Source organism: Hemiscyllium ocellatum, chromosome 3 (assembly GCF_020745735.1).
Source record: "Hemiscyllium ocellatum isolate sHemOce1 chromosome 3, sHemOce1.pat.X.cur, whole genome shotgun sequence".
NCBI classification, from domain to species: Eukaryota; Metazoa; Chordata; class Chondrichthyes; order Orectolobiformes; family Hemiscylliidae; genus Hemiscyllium; species Hemiscyllium ocellatum.
In genome coordinates, this window is record NC_083403.1 from 127,510,489 (window position 1) to 127,530,124 (window position 19,636).

Consider the following 19,636-nt stretch of genomic DNA (forward strand, 5'->3'; position numbering starts at 1 on the left):
CTTCTTCAAAAAATTCAATCAAGTTAGAGAGACATGATTTTCCAAGCACAAAGTCATGTTGACTATCCCTAATCAGTTATTTTTCTTTTCAAATACATTAAATCCTGTCCCTCAGGATCCCCTCCAACAACTTGCCCAGGACCGATACCAGGCTTACTGGTCTGTAATTCCCTGGCTTTTCCTTACCATCTTTCTTAAATAACAGCATCACGTTAGCCAATTTCCAGTCTTCCGGCATCTCACTTGTGACTATCGATGATACAAACATCTCAGCAAGGGGCCCAGCAATCACTTGCCTAGCTTCCCATGGAGTTCTAGACTACACCTGATCAGTTCCTGGGGATTTATCCTCTTTTATACATTTTAAGATATCCAGCACCTCCTCCTTTGTAATATGGACACTTTTCAAGATGATGTTATTTATCTTCCCAAGATTTCTATCTTCCATATCCTCTGCACAGTAAACACAGATGCAAAATACTTGTTTAGTATTTCCCCCATCTCCTGCAACTCCACACATGGGTGGAGCTGATGATCTGTAAGAGACCCTATTCTCTCCCTAGTTGCTCTTTTGTCTTCATGTACTTGTTGAATCCCTTTGGAGTCTCCTTAACCCTATTTGCCATTAGTGTTTCATGTCCCCTTTTAGCCCTCCTGAATTCCCTCTTAAGTATACTTTTATTGCCTTTATACTCTTCTAAGGATTCACTTGCTTTTTGTTGTCTATACTTGACATATGGTTCCTTTCTTTTCTTGACCAAAAACCTCAATTTCTCAATTCATCCAGCATTTCCTACATCTACAAGCCTTACCCTTCACCCAACAGGAACATCCTGTCTCTAGACTCTCATTATCTAATTTCTGAAGGTTTCCTTCAGGCAGCTGAGGAAATTTGGCATGATAGCAAATATCCTTGCCAAGTTTTATAGGTGCGTCATCAAGAGCAGTCTGTCTGGATGTATCACTACTGGTATGGCAACTGTACCATTCAAGATCGGAGACGGTTACAAACTGTGGTGAACTCGGCCCGGACAATCACGAAGGCCAACCTCCCATCTATAGAATCCATCTACCAGGCCCGCTGTCAAGGAAAGGCCGCCAGCATTCTCAAAGATCCATCCCACCCTGGCAATGTTTTTCTACAACCTCTACCATCAGAGGGAAAGTACAGAAACCTGAACACACGCACCAGCTGGTTTTTAAACAGTTTCTATGCTATTGTTGTTAGAATACTGAATGGGCTCACAAACTCGAAACATTCATCCGTACCTGTGTTTTTGTTTTTGCCGCTGTTTACCTATTATTTACTTATCTATGCTACTTAACTCTGTGATCTGCCTGTATTGCTCACAAGACAAAGCTTTTCACTGTGCCTTGATACACCTGACAATAAATTCAATTTAGTTCAATTCCCATTTTCCAGCTGTCCCTTTACCTGCGAATATCCACCCTCACTCAGCTTTTGAAAACTCTTGCCTATTACTATCAAAATTGGCATTCCCCCAATTTAAACTTTAACTTTTAGATCCGGTCAATCCTTTTCCATCACTGTTTTGAAACTAATAGAATTATAATTACTGGCCCGAAAGTGCTTCCCCATTGACACTTCAGTCACCTGTCCTGCCTTATTTCCCAACAATTTTACCTCCTCTGGTAGGTACATCTACATACTGAGTCAGAAAATTTTCTTGTACACTATTTACAAATTGCTCTCCATCCAAGCCCTTAACACAATGACAGTCCCAGTCTATGTTTGGAAAGTTAAAATCCATTACCATCCTATTGTTCTTACAGATAACTGAGATCTCTTGAACTGACTGTTTCTCATGAAAATGAGAGGGCACTCATTTTCTGCTCCTAATTTGTGGTGTAATCACCTCACTGAATGCGTTATCCACATAGTTCTCTCCCTCATGGATACATCGCAGTGACCCTAGCTGCTGCTTCAAGCTTGTCCAGCTGGAGACACTGTCAGTGAATGGGCTTATCCAGCTCATGTGAAATGTCTGTGACTCCCCATGATATGGATCAGGCCAGACCCCTTAAAACAGTGGTTCAGGGGCAGCACATTAACATTGCTACCTCACAGCGCCTGGAACTTGGGTTCGATTCCAATCTCGGGCATTTGTCTGTGTGGAGTTTGCACATTCTCCCCATGTCTGTGTGGATTTCCTTCAGTTTCCTCCCACAGTCCAAAGATGTACAGGCTAGGTGAATTGGCCATCGTAAATTGCCCATAGTGTTCAGGTATGTGTAGGTTAGGTGCACCATTTAGGGAAATTTAGAGTAATAGGGTAGGGGAATGGAACTGGGTGGGATACTCTCCAGAGGGTCAGTGTGGACTTGTTGGGCCAAATGACTTGTTTCCACACTGTAGGGATTCTATGAACATTTCAAGAAGGTAGCCCAGACCTTAACCTTTTAATTGTTTTAGGCAGATGTATGGTGGCTATTCCAGGAGTGATGCAGCTGGTCAAACCACTTGATTTCAAGTAAAATAGAATTTATTTATACACAACCGAATGAAACACAAACAAAAGAAAACAGAATTTCGAACAACACCTATTTGATACCCAACCAAAGCGATATCCCCAGAACTTAACAAAGGAGCTGCTCCAATTTCCTTGAACGTCCTCATAAACACACCCCTTGGCAATAAAGGTAAATTCAAATGCAGGTTCATACAGGAGAGAGAGAGAGATGGCAGGGGGATGCAGCTAGGGATCATTTGCTGAAGCATGGACTGCAGCAATTTCTGGGACCAGCAGTTTTGAACGACCCTGAACAGAGAGAACTGGCCACTCCCCTTTCATTGTACCAGTGTTTTAAAACAAACCTAAATGCCTTTCTCTGATTGTTGCATTAGGCAGTATCTGTTAAATATTCCAAACAAATCAGAACCTCTGCTTTTTACAATCTGAAAAAAAAATAAAGAGCAACATAACCTTGTTAAAGGGGCAGCATTGTCACAGTCACATACCATTAGATGGGTATTCCACTTGACCAGCTGCTCTGCCATACCTTTTAAATTACTTATTGTAGTTTTAATTACATTAACTTGAACCTTACTCTTGTAGTATTTGTAAGCAATTGTAACCCTTACAATAAGCTTTTCCTCCTGTGCCTAACAATTCTTTCTTTGGTTTTACCTGTTTCCATGCTGTACATCTCCATGACTCTATCTCTATGACTCCATTTGCCACGTGTTTACATTTTTAAAAAAATACTGAAATTGAAATACAAACCCCAACAACAGCTGCTTAATCACCAAACAACATATAATTCTTTTATTTCAAAAATATACTTCATTCATAAAAAAGTCTATATGTATATAGAGTCACAAATGCAGTATAACTTTGCTGTAATGTCACTTTTCTTCCTTCTCTTCACATTGTTTTCTCTGGTGTCCACACCCTGTCTTGTGTGTCCTTTTGTTGCAAGTGACAGTGAGTCCTCCTCTGTTCTGCTCCTGCTGGTGACAGTCTCTGGATCTCCCTTCTTTCAGGGTGTTCAAAGTTACAAATCACACAACACCAGGTTACAGTGCAACAGGTTTATTTGCAAGTTCAAGCTTTCGGAGTGCTGGTCCTTCGTCAGGTATTTGTGGAGCAGGATCATAGGACACAGAATTTAGAGCAAAAGATCACACACTGATGAGGTATATTGAACACCGGCACCTCCTCATCATTCTTTCAGAGTGGACCTTCCTGGTCTGAACTTAATCATCTAAGTGTGACAGATAGCAGTTCCTAAGAGAAAATGAGCACTGCAGATGCTGGAGATCAGAGTCGAAGAGTGTGGTGCTGGAATAGCACAACAGGTCAGGCAGCATCCAAGGAGCAGGAGAGTCGACGTTTCGAGCATAAGCCCTTCATTAAGAATGAGCTGATGATTCCTGATGAAGGGCTTATGCCCGGAACGCAGAGTCTCCTGCTCCTCAGATGCTGCCTGACTGGCTGTGCTTTTCCAGCACCACACTCTTGGAAGTTAGTAGTCCCTGCTGCATCTCAATGCAAACTCTTGCCAAACCACTCAGCATCCTCTCCTCATGCTGCAAAAATTGCCGCTCCCTTTTTAAATCTGTTTTCTTGCATCAAAGTCCTGATGAGTGGCTGATGAAAAGCTTCCAATTTGTGTCTCATTCTAAGAATGTTCGAGAGTAATGCTACCAAGCAATTACAAACATTTGCACTTGTTAGAGTGCCCCATTTTGACATGTCTTTCACTCAACATTCGTCACGTGTAGCAAATTGCACTAACCCCCATTTTACCCATTGCATCGGTTTATGATGAACCTCACGTGGATTTGTTACTTATTGTAGACAATTCTTATACAACTTGTGGGTGGCACAGTGGCACAGTGGTTAGCACTGTTGTCTCACAGCACCTGAGACCCGGGTTCATTTCCCGACTCAGGGCGACTGACTGTGTGGAGTTTGCACGTTCTCCCCGTGTCTGCGTGGGTTTCCTCCGTGTGCTCCGGTTTCCTCTCACATCACAAAGATGTGCGGGGTCAGGTGAATTGGCCATGCTAAATTGCCCGTAGTGTTAGGTAAGGGGTAAATGTAGGGGTATGGGTGGGTTGCGCTTCGGCGGGTCGGTATGGACTTGTTGGGCCGAAGGGCCTGTTTCCACACTGTAAGTAATCTAATCTAATGTAAGTAATCTAATAAAAAAAACTTCAAGAGGTTTAGAATATGCTTACACATCCCTTCAACCCACAGAAGGGAGAAGCTTGCTGAATTCTGACATTCCACTGGTTCTCAGTGTCGCGCGTTGCTGGGGGGGGGGGGGGGGGATTTGCATCGTGGAACGGCTCAGCTGGGTGTTCAAACCATTTACTGCAACTTCGGCACAACATTGGCTCATGCTCCCAACGCGAAATTCAAGTCTCAAGCTATTATCATGAACAAGAGTGGATTAAGCCACAGTGTTTGAGACATTTAAATTAAGTGTATTTTATTGTAATATGAGATGCTTAGTGCGTCATTAAGTCGCTTATGTTTCTGACAGGGCTGAGGGAGTGCTGCAGTGTTGGAGGTGCCATGTTGTTGACGTTAAACAGTGTTCCACACGTGGTGGGTAGTCGGGAACAATCGGGGTGACCCGTTGTCCAATATTTATCCGCGAACCTCATAAAATGTGCAAATACCGCTGTAGAATTTCCTACTACAGCCACTGCACTGAAGGATTTTCACTGATTAGAAGGTCTTTTGGGATCTGCTGAAGTGACGAAAATCACCACAGAAATGTGGTTTTTTTTGGAGCGGGGGGGGGGGGGTCAAAGCAGCTCTGTGTAAATTTTAACACAGCCAAAAACACTCACTCAGTCTCTCCCAGGGAGAACAGGTTATGCGAAAAACAAACCTGAGATCACACCCAATTTACCTGGAGTCATTAGCATGTCCAATCACATCAGCCATCAGATCGGGGGGGGGGGAGAGAGAGCCAAACAGACACATACAAAAAAAATCCACAGCGACAGCCCAATCGTATTGAAACCCTCAATCCACTCTGAATCGCTGCAACACAACTGGCCGAGTGAGTTCGAGAATAAACAAAAACATTTCAGAAAAACCCGTTCTGCTCCCGCTCTGTGCGGAGACGCTGCTGGTTCGGGTTTGCCCGAACATTGACCGAACTTGAAAGTCCAGTTTGTATGTGTATGTAGGGGAGAAGAAAATGACACAGGAACACGACAAGTAAGTCTAGTCTCTCTCTCTCTCGGGACTGTCCGCCCAGAGCGAGCTGACGTGGTTTGCTGCTGAGGTTTATGTATGTGTGTGTGTGTGTGATGGATTTTCTGTGGGGGGGCTAAGTGTGGCTTTACAGTTCAGTCACCTTGTTTAAAGAGGTGATACAGCAGTGGGATTTGAACCCTGGGTCCCCTGATTTACAAGGGGTGGCAAGAGCGTTACTTGCGCGCTAGACAAGAGCTGTAGCTGAAGATGCACCTGTCAAAGGCAGCAATAGCAGCACCTGCTCCAGGGAGCAACATAGACACTGGAGATGGCGGCAGGAAAGGACAAGAGGAAAGGGTCAGGGTGGAATGTATCCACCACACTCTCTGCAGGGTCAACGCTGCATTAAACTCACTCCCAACTGGTCGAGCGCTTTTTTTCCCCCCCAAGATTTCGAGTTTTGTCTGGGAGATCAGTTGCAGGGAATTACTTCATTCGTTTTTTTTCTCTCAAAGAAAAGTATTTTCGTAGATTTGTTTTGGGGGGTTGGTTTATCGAACGGCCAATGGGGAAATTCCCATTCTTTGAAAATTTCGATGGAAAGGTGTTTATAACTCCCAGGTGGGCTGGGTTACAAACCATGTTTCTCCACCTTTTGCAATAAAGTTTTTTTTATTTGCCCAAGAGAAAGTTTACCTTTTTTTTTGGTTCGTTCGTTCGTTCCCTGGGGCTCCTCGTCAGCACCAGAGAAAAATTGGGGAACGTTTTGTGCAAGGACTGGGTGGGATTGGGGAAGGGGGGAGATCCGGATTGGGGAGGGGGGGGGGAAGAGGGAAGAGATCAGGATTTTTGGGGTAGATCCAGGTGGTGGTGGAGAGATTCGGATGGGGAGGTGCGGGAGAGAGATCCATTTTTTGTAAAGAGGGGTTGAGGGGAGGGATCCAGATTGTGGAGGTGGGCTGGGGGAAAAGAGAGATCCGCACTTGGGGAAAGGGACCTTGATGTAGAGAGATGGGGGTCAGGATCGAGCGCAACAGGTCAACCGCTCAGTTCAGCAAAAGTTTTCAGCTGAGCGCTCACTGTGACTGCAGGGTGATCAAGAGAGTGTTAGCACATTTCCCTACAACAGGCGACATCACAGACCTCGCTAGGATGGGAGTGGGGTGTGGGGGAAGGTTCACACTGGAGGAAGAGTCTCCTCTTCATCTCTCTTATTTCATTGCAATCTCGCTCCGAACAGTGTGACACTGCAGTGATACAATTCCCAAGTCAGAGCACCATCCCACGCTTCACTCTCCCCTCGAGGTACTGCAGGATTTCTTAATTTCTGGCCGCGGTTTTCTTGTTTAGTTTCGACCGAGGGAGGCTGGAAGGAAAAATGGCGTGAAAGACATTTGGCAGCAGTGAAATTCTACACCTGCTAGGCGTTGTCCGTCACCTCTTTATAAAATCCCTGAGTCAGGAGAACAATCCGCCTGGCAGGTGCCCAGGTCTAAACACCTTTCTCAAATGTGAGAGGGGATTGGGGGGCGTAGCTGAAGACTCATCAAGTTGAATTGCTTTGACCTTGTTTTGATCATTCATCTGATGACCCCGTGAGGCAGTTTTGCTTTATCCTCTTTCCCCTAAGGAATGTCAACCCCAGGCAAAGTTCCACTGACATTAATAAGATCAGCAACATTATGCATTGCATATAAGCCGCAGTTCTTTCAGTACTGGCACCTGACAGTCAGGACTTTTACTCCTTAACAATTATTATCCCTTCGATAGCCTAATTCCCAGTTAAGACTTCAAAACATGTCCTACGTCTTTGCCTAACCTTGTAACTCCCACCCCTCTGTACGCCCGTCGATTTAAATAATGCATTGTTCTTTTGTAAAGATTAGAGATTGCACAGCTTTTCGTGTTATTCGGGATTGGGATTACTACCCCTGATGTTAGGAGTTTCACGAAGTTTACATTAGTTTGTAGCGGAGAAGATGCTTCGTGGTTTAGCAACTAAGGGAATGATGCAAATACAGTGCGTGAAGGATGAATAACCCGAAATCAAAAGTTAACCTTCATGCGGAAGGTGGTGTAATTGAATCTCGAATTCCATTCTAACTTTTCTGTGTGGCAACTTCTGATCATATTTTGAAGTCCTTAAAAGGTTTCTGTTCTAACTCCAGTTGTGAACTGGAGAAAAGCAGTGCAGATAACCATCATTCAAAAATTCCACATTTGGTGCATCCTTTATCCAAGTGAGATTTCTGTTAACAGTATTTGGCCTGAAGAATAGAGATATTTTGGATCGAATGCCAAAAATATTTATAATTAGTAAAAGTACTCCCAAGCAGCTTCTCAATCAGAATAATGTGTCACATTTATTGAAGCACTTTTACCTTCAGGAATAAGCTGTTTCCTTATTCACGTGTAGACATGGTAGTTAGGAAGGTGTTTAGAACGTTAGCCTTCAGATCTTTGAGTATAGGAGTTGGGAAATCAGGTTGTACAGGACATTGGTTAGACCTCTTCTGAAGCACAGTGTACAGGACCAGGTGCACTGTCATTGGAAGGATATTATTAAACTAGAGAGAGTTCAGAAAAGATTTACCAGGATGTTGTCGAGAATGAAGGGTTTGAGATATAAAAATAGACTGGAAAGGCTGGGACTTATTTTCATTGGAGTGTAGTGGGTTGAGGGGTGACCTTTATTGAGGTTTGTAAAATCACGAGCAGCATAGGTAAGGTGAATGACAAGGGTCTTTTCCTTAGGGTGGGGAAGTGCAAAACTAGTAGGCACTTTTTAAGGTGAGAGGAGTAAGATTTTAAACATGACACAGGAGGTAACTTTTTTTTTACACAGAGACTGGTTCGTGTGTGAAATGAACTGCCAGAGAAAGTGGTGGATACAGGTACAGTTACACGGTTTAAAAGGCATTTGAATAAGTTCACAAATAGGAAAGATTTGGAGTGATATGGAACAAGTGCAGGCAGGTGGGACTAGTTTAGTTTGGGAACTTGGTCAGCGTGGACTGGTTGAACCAAACTGTCTGTTTCCATGCTGGATGACTCTGACTCTATAAGTATATTTGTGGTAATTCAATATATGTTACTAAATGTAAATAAAGAAATACATTCTAAATGAGTGATTGCATCTAGTTATTAAAAATAGCAGCATAATTCACTTAATGTTTCTATTACTTAGCTAGTCATTAGCATCAGAGCTGAAACAATACTGTTTTTCCCCCTTTCAGATACTATCAAAAACTATATCCTAAACCCTTCGCTTCTTTCGAATTTCTGATATTGTGTAAAAATGAGTCAGATTCAATGCTAATTAAAATAGTAGGTAGACAAGCAAGAGGTTGGAAGAACACAGCAAGCCCGGTAGCATCAGGAGGTGGAGAAGTCAATGTTTTGGGTGTTACCCTTCTTCTGCAACTCCTGATGCTGTCTAGCTTGCTGTGTTCTTCCAGCCTCCCGCCTGTCTGCCTGGGATTCCAGCATCTACAATTTTTTTTTGTCTCTAACCAAATTGAAATAGTAGAACAGGTTCTCCATATTCTTCATTGCAGTGGAAGTTGAATGCAGGTGCAGGTAAGGGGTAGCGTAGTTGATTACTTCAGTAATTGCTACTATCATTTATTTTGTACTCAGAGGTCTCCTATGCAAAGGTTATTCTTTCCATAATTTCACCCAGATAATGCAGTGCCTATATGGGGTGTCACAATGTTGGTAAAATGGCTATGTCCAATACTTAACTGATCAATAAATGCAGTATTGTGTTACTGATTGGATGGTTGATTGTAAATCTGCTGAGATCATCCAGCATTGATCTCAAAGGAGTTTAGCACTAAATACTTATGACTGCAAAATATGTACTGCTTGGATTCTTCATGTAAATTATCAAAAAGTTGCAGGATGTGCATTCTGGCATTGTGGTGCAGAGGAGAGTGACTTGTTGAGATCACAGTTTTCTGTCTTACGAATCCAGAATGACCTAAGGTCAATTCTTCTTTGCAAATTGAGTTTTTTTCCCAACTTCTTCCTCCCCTCCACTCCTTTTCAGAAGATGTTGATTCATACTGTCAGCCATCTGGCTTCTCACCCACAACATTATGTGTCTGTCTGTGCCCTGAGTTTTGGCAAGGTTATTTGGATGTAGTGAGGAAGCAGTTGGAACAGAGGAAACGGAAGAATCACTGGAGGTAGGGCATCACAAATATTGTGGGTAATAATATTTCTCGAAAATAGGGCTGAAGGAGAAATGGTGGGGAAACTCTAGTTAATTACGATCGACATGATGGCAGGAGCATAAAAGTGGTGGCAATAAAAAGAGATTTCATAAATCTCCAAGTGGCATGGGTAAGAAGTGAAAAGGGAACATTGTGATGGCGCTTTTAATATCTAGATATTAATCTAGGAGCGTAGGAGACTGAGGGATAACCTTATAGACATCAATCAAATCATGAGAGGCATAGATAAATTAGGTAGCCAACAACTTTTCTCCATGGTCGGGAAGTCTAAAACTAGAGGGTACAGGTTTAAGATGAGAGAGAAGAGATACAAAAGTGTCCAGATGCACAGTGTTTTCACACAGAGGGTAATGAGTGTCTGGAAAGGACTACCAGAGGTAGTGGTGGAAGCAAACACAATTTTATCATTTAAGAAATATTTGGACAGGTACATGGATGGGATAGATATGGAGGGATATGGACCAATGCAGACGAATGGGACTAGATTCATTGCAGGAACTGGGCAATGTAGACAATTTGGACCAAAGGGCCTGTTTCCATGTTGTAAACACCAACAACTGTAATTCTCCTTTCTCATATGCCAGAAGATCAAAAAGGCAGCATTTGCTGCTGGATCTAGTAATGGTAAGTTAACAAAAAAAAGGGAGAATTAAATGTGGGAAAGCATCCAAGACTTGGTTGAAGCAAATTAAAGAAAAATATCGATGGACCAACAATTAGCATCTGTAAGAGAGATGGTATACAGGAAATTTACTCTATTATGAATCAAAATCCAGCATAGAGTAGAACATCACAGATAAATAAAGATAAAATTGAATCTAAAGCAAAGGAGTTATGCACAATAAATAACAAAGGAGAGGATGACAGGGGAATGTGAACTTGGAAAAAACGTTCAATTGGGAAAGTCAAGAGAAAATATAAAATTAAAATGAGCAGTGATTTATAAACACATAAGTAACATAGCTTTAAGATATGAATAAGGCCACAGAAGAATATATAAACCCAAGGGAAAATATATTAAAGTTACATGGATACTGACCAGATACTTTTTTCAGTTTGTAGGATAATAAAATCATAGAATCCTTACAGGAAGCAGGCCATTCAGCCCATTGAGTCAATACCAACCCTCCGAAAACCATCCCACCCAGCCCCAGCCCCACCCCCCTCTACCCAATCCATGTAACCCTTCATACTCATGGCTAATTCTCCTAGCCTGCACACCCTGAGGAATTTAGCATGGCCAATGCACCTAACCAGACCAGTTTTCACTGAAGACACCACCAAAAATAATCATAAAAGTAAAAAGTAAAGAAAGATGGTACAAGCATACAAGATGATCAGAGGATTAGATAGGGTGGACAGTGAGTGTCTTTTTTCTAGTACGATGTATTAAGCTTGTAAGGGGGGCATAACTACAAATTGAGGAGTGATAGGTTTAAGACAGATGTCAGAGGCAGGTTCTTTCCTCAGGGAATGGTAAGGGTGTGGAATGCCCTGCCTGCCAATGTAGTTAACTCAGCCACATTAGGGAATTTAAACAATTCATGGATAAGCACATGGATGATGATGGGATAGTGTAGGGGATGGACTTAGATTAGTTCACAGGTCGGCGCAACATCAAGGGCTGAAGGGTTTGTTCTGTGCTGTATTGTTCTATATTTCTGTGTTTAACAGTTAAGGCAGAACTGTAAAGGCATGTGTACTGTTGAGGACCCGTGATTCCACCTTCAGACCAGATGACAAGGCAGCCCTACCAACAGTGAGGGCCAATCTGACCCAGGCCATCAAAGAGGCAAAGTGTAACCAGGCACAGAGAATACACAGCCATTTTCAGGACAGTGGCGATACGTGGGACATGTGGAAGGGCATTCAAGCCATCACCAACCACAGAACAGCATCAACTGCTTCTGCTGGTGATGCCTTCCTCCCAGATGAATTGAACAACTCCTGTGCACGGTTTGTGGCATGAAATGACGTGGCAGCAGGAAGTCCACACCCCCTCCCCCCTCCCCACACAATGACAGGTGTTGTGTTTACCACAGCCGACGTGAGGAAAACCCTATGTAGAGTCAACCCACCTCGGGCTGCTGGACCAGATAACATCCCTGGCAGAGTGGCTCAGAGGATGCTCTGACGTACTGGTGGATATTCTCACAGACATCCCAAATATCTCCCTGAGCTGCGCCATTGTTCCAATGTGCTTCAAGGCCGCTACCATCGTCCCTGTGCCGAAGAAGTCTTCAGCATCCTGTCTCAACGACTACCGCCCCATTGGCGCTAACACCCATTATCATGAAGTATTTCGAGAGGCTCGTGATGAGGCATATTAGGACCCTGCTGCTTCCCTCACTGGACATCCTGCAGTTCACATATTGTCCAAACTGCTCAACAGGTGATGCCATTTCCATCACCCTCCATCTGGCCCTTACCCACCTAGACAAGAAGGACACCTAATGTGTCAGATTACTGTTCATAGACTTCGGTTCTGCATTTAATACCATCATTCCTCAGCATCTGATTGGAAAGCTTCGTCTGCTGGGTCTAAATACCTCCCTTTGCAACTGGATCCTGGACTTCCTGAATGGGAGACATCAGTCAGTCCAGATTGGGAACAGCATTTCCAATACCATCTCACTGAGCACAGGGCCCCACCAGGGCTGTGTCCTCAGTCCACTGCTGTTCACCCTGTTGACACATGACCGTGCAGCGATGTGCAGCTCGGATCATATTGTTAAGTTCGCTGACTGTAGCGGGTCTCATCAGCAGGAACAATGAGTCAGCATGCAGAGAGGAGGTGCAGCAGCTAACGGACTGGTGCAGAGCCAACAACCTGTCTCTGAACATGGACAAAATGAAAGAGATGGTTGTTAACTTCAGGAGGGCACAGAGCGACCACTCTCTGCTGGGCATTGATGGCTTCCCTGTGGAGATCGTGAAGAGCACCAGATTTCTTGGTGTACACCTGACAGAGAATTTCACCTGGACCCTCAACACCAGCTCCATAGCCATGAAAGCCCAGCAGCATTTCTACTTTCTGCATAGGCTGAGGAAAGCCCACCTCCCACCTCCATCCTCACCACAATCTACAAAGGGTTCATTCAGAGTACCCTGAGCTGCTGCATCACTGCCTGGTTCGGGAATTGCACTGTCTCGGATTGTAAGATTTTACAACGCGTATTGAGGACTGCTGAGAAGATCATCGGGGTCTCTCCCCCCCCCCCCCCCCCCACCCCCCCACTCCATTACAGACATTTACACTACACACTGCATCCGAAAGGCTAACAGTATTGTGGAAGACCCCACATACCAAACTCCTCTCTCTCCTGCCATCTGGCAGAAGATATCGGAGCCTTCGGTCTCTCACTGCCAGACTGTGCAACAGTTTCTACCCATGAGCCATCAATACACTGTATTGATCAGTCCCTATTCCATCTGAAACTCTTTGCATGACTTCAAATTGCTGCTAGAATAATTTGTTATTAATTATTATTATTTCTTTACACTGTAATTTGTACAGCACTGTGCCTGTTATCTTGTTGTGTCAGGAATTATTGTGGTGTCTTGTGTGTTTTGCACTTCTTATGCACTTTAAGCTGCCCTGCGTATGATTGTGTAGTTTGTGCTGTCCATGTAGCACCTCGGTCCTGGAGGAACGCTTCCTCGTTTTTACTGTATCAGTTGCATATGGTAGAAATGACAAATAAAGCTAGTCTTGACTCTTGAGAACAGAATATGGTATTAGATAAGTTGGCCAAACTTTAGGCCAACATTCCAGTTTTGGATGAATTGTAGCTGAAGATACACAGGCACTACTAGCAAAGTTCTCCACCACAAAGGGCTGTGGAAGCTTAATCTTTGAGTATGTTTAGAGTTTGACCACTTTCTGATTATCAATTCCATATAGGGTTATGGGAATGGAGTGGGTAAAAGGCATAAATTGTTGGATCAGCTATGATCATATTGAATGGTTAGGTACACTTGATGGGCTGAATGGCCTATTCCTGTTCCTTTGTCCTGAGAAGGAGACAGCAGAAGTACAAGTATCTGTGCAATATATTAAAATAAAGTGTCAAAGGGCTAGCATAAAATACATATAATTTCTATTTTCAAAAAGGGAACTATAAATCAGCTTGTTTAATGTCAGCAGGAGGAAGGAAATTGGAAATTTTGCTAAAAGATCAGATAAAAAGAAGAGATTTGAAAGGAAGATAATGTATTTTATTGAATTATTTTGAAGTGAAATAAAGAATATTGTAGTGGATGTTTACGTGAACTTTCCGAAGGCCTTTGATAAGGAGCTATGAAAGAGACTCACATCAAAAAGCAAAATTTGTAAAGTTAGGAGCCAGTTAATTGAGTAGATTAAAAAATGGTTTTAGAAATCAGTAACAACACAAACTGATAAGACCAGTAAGAGTGTAAATAGTGACCTGGACTGCTTGTAGTGGGCCTGGTGATATTAATGCTACCTGCTCTAATGATGCCCCCAGACATTCTCCAAAGGATTTGGGATCATCTTTAAAAGTTATGAAGTAAATTTAAGGGTGGTGAAGGGAGCAGCACACAATGGACAATGACCAAGCAACATTTAAGTTGATGTTAATGTTCATCTTACAGTACCTTATGAGAAATGAAACATGAAGAGACTGTAGTTCAAAGGCAGCAGCAAATGTCGGTCCTCTGGAATTGACTGGCTTTCCACTTGTAGTTTGCTTGTTGTTCCTACACTATAAACCACTTTGCCTGTTTGCCCAGAGCATTTGCAGATTTGGAATTGTAGTGTAGTTTGAGAAAAATAAGTACATTTAAAATGACAAGAAAATTTGTTGAAACAGTTCATTTTTCCTTTTTAATCGGTGGCTTTAAACAATAGATATAGAGCCTGAATAATTAAGTCAATCATTCTTAAACAAAATGTAAAGAGCTTTATGAATGTCCTGAAATAAGCACTGTCCTTATAAATGTCACCGTGTAAGTGACTATGATGATAGAAAATAATTGCCTTTAATTGTCCAGCAATTAAATTAATTGCCTTTAATTATGTTGTTTATCATAACTGATAATAATGGCAGGGAATGATTGTAGAAGAATCAGATATAAAACAAGGAGTATTTATACACATTTAGATTTATGCAGATCATTGTGTACAGTCTGGTCTCAAGTTTACAAAAAAGGATATTTAAACATGAAAGAACATGCAAAGGCTAGTGTGAAGTATAGGTTAGTACACATTGGTCTCTAAGTTCCGATGATTCTTTGAGACATTCCATCTGAATCTAATCCTCCACACAGGCACCTTGTAGTGAAAGTGACGAGTTAACAAATAGTATTAACAGCCCTGGTTAATTCTTCCATTCCCAAGATCTAATTATAACACCCATCTCAATGATCATTTCAGGGGTCTTCTTGTGGTCCAGTAGGCCTCAATTCAAGTTCCACCTGCTCGGGAGGTGCATAATGACACCTCTGAACAGGTTGATTAGAAAAATAGGTTAAATAATAAAAGAGGCCACTTCATTTAACTCAGTGACATCCATCCTTTATTCATGAAGGGCTATTTTTCAATTTTTTTATTTCATTCCGGACTGGTGAGCAAATTGCGGAAAGAGTCTGTAAGCTCCTTCTGTAAGTGGAACAGTAGAGTTTCCAGTCTATTCATCCCTCAGCCTGCAGACAGTAGCTGCTCCTCCATTCCAGCCTTGCCTGGCTGTAGCTATTTTTCCTCAGCCATGCCATCCCAATTTGTGCAAACACGTAGCCGTTCCCTCAATGTCTCATCTAGCCTGTCTTAATAACTTAAGCAGTGATGTTTTTGAAATGAGGCTGAACTACGAGGGAAGCTGTCAGCGCCTCCTGAAAAACAATTATCACCATTTATACTGACAAAGAGTTCATGAGTTTCTAAAGGGAACAGTTCTGACAGTGTCACAGTTCTGACAGTGTCACAGTTCTGACAATGTCCGAATCTAAGTGTGCATTCGGCGGAAACTATTATAGTTGGAGTATGTTTAACTTTTCAACCAATCTTCTATGTTAAATGCTAATGCAAACTGGACTGGTGACACTGCCATTTTATTTTGATAGAGGAGCCAACTCAATCTATACGTCTATAGGATGAAATGTTTGTTGGCATATTGGCTCAAAGATGCTGTTTTACTTTCATATGCAGGATTTTAGTGGACCATTGCACGAACAGTAGTATTAATTACTGGAGCATGGCAGTCCAAATAGAAACTGGAGACCATTTTCACTTTCAGCAGGAGTGGAAGATTGCCTTTTGTGGATTGGTTGTCACTGTATTTGAATCAATGAAAATCTAGCATGGTGTATAATAGATTACAATCTGCAACCATCTTCTTTTACTCCTTTTTAATATTAACCTCATGGTGTCTTGCCTGGTAAACTGCCAAAGTAACTGTTCTGCCAGAAACTGTCTCTACACATCAGAGAATTTGCTGCAAATTTTTGATTTGTCAACTGTTGAACAGATTACATACCATCCAGTTTACATTAATGGTTGCTAACTGTTTAGTGGTTACTAACCACTTGATTGCTTCATGCACAAGTTCATTCATTTACCTTCAGCTGTTTGATTCATGGTTTGACACAGATCCTTTAAAGAAAAAAGAGATACTTACATTTATACACCGTGTCACAATATCATGATTTTTTCACAGCCAATGTAAAGTTTGAATTGTAGTGATGATTTGTAATTTAGAAAAATGTCTGAGCTAATGGGCAGCACAGTGGCTCAGTGGTTAGCGCTGCTGCCTCACAGGGACCTGGGTTCGACTCAGGCCTCGGGTGACTGTTTGCGTGGAGTTTGCATATTCTCCCCGTGTCTACGTGGGTGTCCTCCCACAATCCAAAGATGTGCAGGTTAGGTAAATTGACCATGCTAAATTGCCCATAGTGTTAGATGCATTAGTCAGGGATAAATGTACTGTTGGGGAATGGGTCTTTAGAGGTTAGTGTGGACTTGTTAGGCTGAAGGGCCTGTTTCCATACTGTAGTAAATCTAATCTAATGTCTGTGCAGCAAGGTTTGGCCTTACAAGTTGCAATTAGATTATTTCCTAAGTGATATTTAGAAGCCAAATAAAGATCAGAGGTGCTTTACTTGAGTTTATTTGAGATAATGTCTTTGGATATTTTACAGTCCCCACAGAAGTGCAGTCGTGTAAATAGGTGAATGGTTAGACTGGGCAGGACATGCACCATACACCCTTTCCTCTGATCATACCAGGTCATGAAGAGGAAGTGAGACCAGAAACAGTCAGAGGGCTGTCATCTATACCTACAACATGCACCCCACCTCCAACTCAATATCACTTTCATTATTCTTTCCTGAGAAAATTAACCTTAAGCTCCGTCTTCTTAAATTACTATGTCTTAAACTAATGCCCATGCACAAATCTCCATGTTTTCTCAAGTTCTGAATATACTATCTCCTCAAATCTGTGCTCAGCTTTCACACAACTTTCTGTTTGCTTCTCTCCAATTGTGTCTCTGCCCCCCAGCACTTCAACAACAGGAAATACCAAAACTTAAGTGACATCTTCTAATATGGTGAGTATGGTACAGTATCTTTGTGCTCCTTCAGCCTTTGACATTGTCAACCCCACCACACATCACAGTATTGCCTCTACATAACTGTAGAGCACAGTTGAAAAATCCTGGCTTGGTCCAACTCTAGTACTACATGTGTGATCAAATTGCTCGTCTATAATCTAACATTAGATTAGTTGTAATTCCTTTTGGCTTAACATTTGTCAAAACCATAACCACTGACTCGGTTTTAAATCAACAGCACATAGGATTGACACAAGGCCCAAAGCAGCTGGGGGATGTAGGTAGTCCTAGAAATAAAAGGGCCTGGATGCTTGAAGTGGAGTTTTGGGGGAATGCTGCAGGCAATGTCAAGGTTAGTCACCAACTCTCAAATGGTAAATAGAGTTTAGGGTATGGGGCAACCTGTGGCAAGGGAGGTCAAGGATTTATCAAGCTGGGAGGAGTCCTCCTCCTTTCACCTTTCTTCCCACTCCCCTCAGCATCCCTGCCACTTCCACAAGATCCACAAGGAAGTCTCTTTTAGAAATAAATTAGAGTTGCCCATTTTTGAGCCTGTGATTCACCTCCCATAAGGTCGGGCCAGTCAGAAAAGCTGTCACTGCTCCTCTGTCCATGGCCTCCTTATAAAGTTATGGATTAGTCCCTAATTGTCATTTGGCTGTGATTACATTTTTAAAGAAGGACTACGTTGTCTTCCTGTGGATGCCTTCTTCACTTGTTCAGGAGAACGGCTTGTCATTGGCACATGGGATGAAGGGAATGCAGTTAGTTTTTGTTGACTTTATTTTGACACACTTTTCACACCCCATTCTTCTCAGATCTCCCCTTCCCCATAGCTTTCCATCAGCGATGGGAGCCACTGTCTTTGGCCCTATCCTTGTCACCAATTCCTTAACAGTCTGCAGCCACTGCCTTTATGTGCATGTGGCTGCTCACTGCCCTGAAAATATATTTCCACACAAACCCAGGTCCTCCCACTAATGTTGTCTACTTTCACACCTTACCTAAACCATCTGCTGTTAAAATCCTCATCTGTCACTTCTCCAGTTTCAGATTTGACCATTCCATTACTTTCCCATTTTCTGCCCTTTGTAGGATTAGCAATTCGGAACTTTGCCTGCACCTTATTCTGTTGTAAGTGCTGCTCAACCACCCCTCCTGTCTTGTTTCTGAATGCCTCAGATTTCAAATTCCTATCTTTCTTTAAATCATTTCATAGCCTTGCTCCTCTACATCAGTTATAACCAGAATTCTTTCAACATGAGAATGACGAGAACGAGGGTAGGTCCGATCAAGGACAGTAGTGGGAGATTGTGTATTGAGTCGGAAGAGATAGGAGAGGTCTTGAACAAGTACTTTTCTTCAGTATTTACGAACGAGAGGGACCGTATTGTTGAAGAGGAGAGTGTGAAACGGACTGGTAAGCTAGAAGAGATACTTGTTAGGAAGGAAGATGTGTTGGACATTTTGAACAACTTGAGGATAGACAAGTCCCCCGGGCCTGACGGGGTATATCCTAGGATTATGTGGGAAGCAAGAGAGAAAATTGCAGTACCGTTGGCAATGATCTTTTCGTCTTCACTGTCAACGGGGGTGGTACCAGGGGACTGGAGAGTAGCGAATGTTGTGCCCCTGTTCAAAAAAGGGAATAGGGATAACCCCGGGAATTACAGGCCAGTTAGTCTTACTTCTGTGGTAGGCAAAGTAATGGAAAGGGTACTGAGGGATAGGATTTATGAGTATCTGGAAAGACACTGCTTGATTAGGGACAGCCAGCACGGATTTGTGAAGGGTAGGTCTTGCCTTACAAGTCTTATTGAATTCTTTGAGGAGGTGACCAAGCATGTGGATGAGGGTAGAGCAGTGGATGTAGTGTACATGGATTTTAGTAAGGCATTTGATAAGGTTCCCCATGGTAGGCTTATGCGGAAAGTCAGGAGGCATGGGATAGAGGGAAACTTGGCCAATTGGATTGAAAACTGGCTAACCGGTCGAAGTCAGAGAGTGGTGGTAGATGGTGAATATTCAGCCTGGAGCCCAGTTACAAGTGGAGTTCCGCAGGGATCAGTTCTGGGTCCTCTGCTGTTTGTAATTTTTATTAATGACTTGGATGAGGGAGTCGAAGGGTGGGTCAGTAAATTTGCAG

The 19,636-nt window shown here is 42.7% G+C and overlaps 1 protein-coding gene across 3 annotated transcripts in view; it reads left to right on the plus strand.

Moving 5' to 3' along the window:
- The first annotated feature begins 5,474 nt into the window (after positions 1-5,474).
- The window catches only part of grhl1 (grainyhead-like transcription factor 1), a 120,446-nt gene continuing 106,284 nt past the window's right edge, over positions 5,475-19,636 (plus strand). For all 3 annotated transcript variants that reach the window (XM_060853405.1, XM_060853413.1, XM_060853422.1), the window contains exon 1: positions 5,475-5,702. In XM_060853405.1, the coding sequence (XP_060709388.1) occupies positions 5,683-5,702 (20 nt within the window). In that variant the 5' untranslated portion in view covers positions 5,475-5,682. The remainder of the gene's footprint in view (positions 5,703-19,636) is intronic.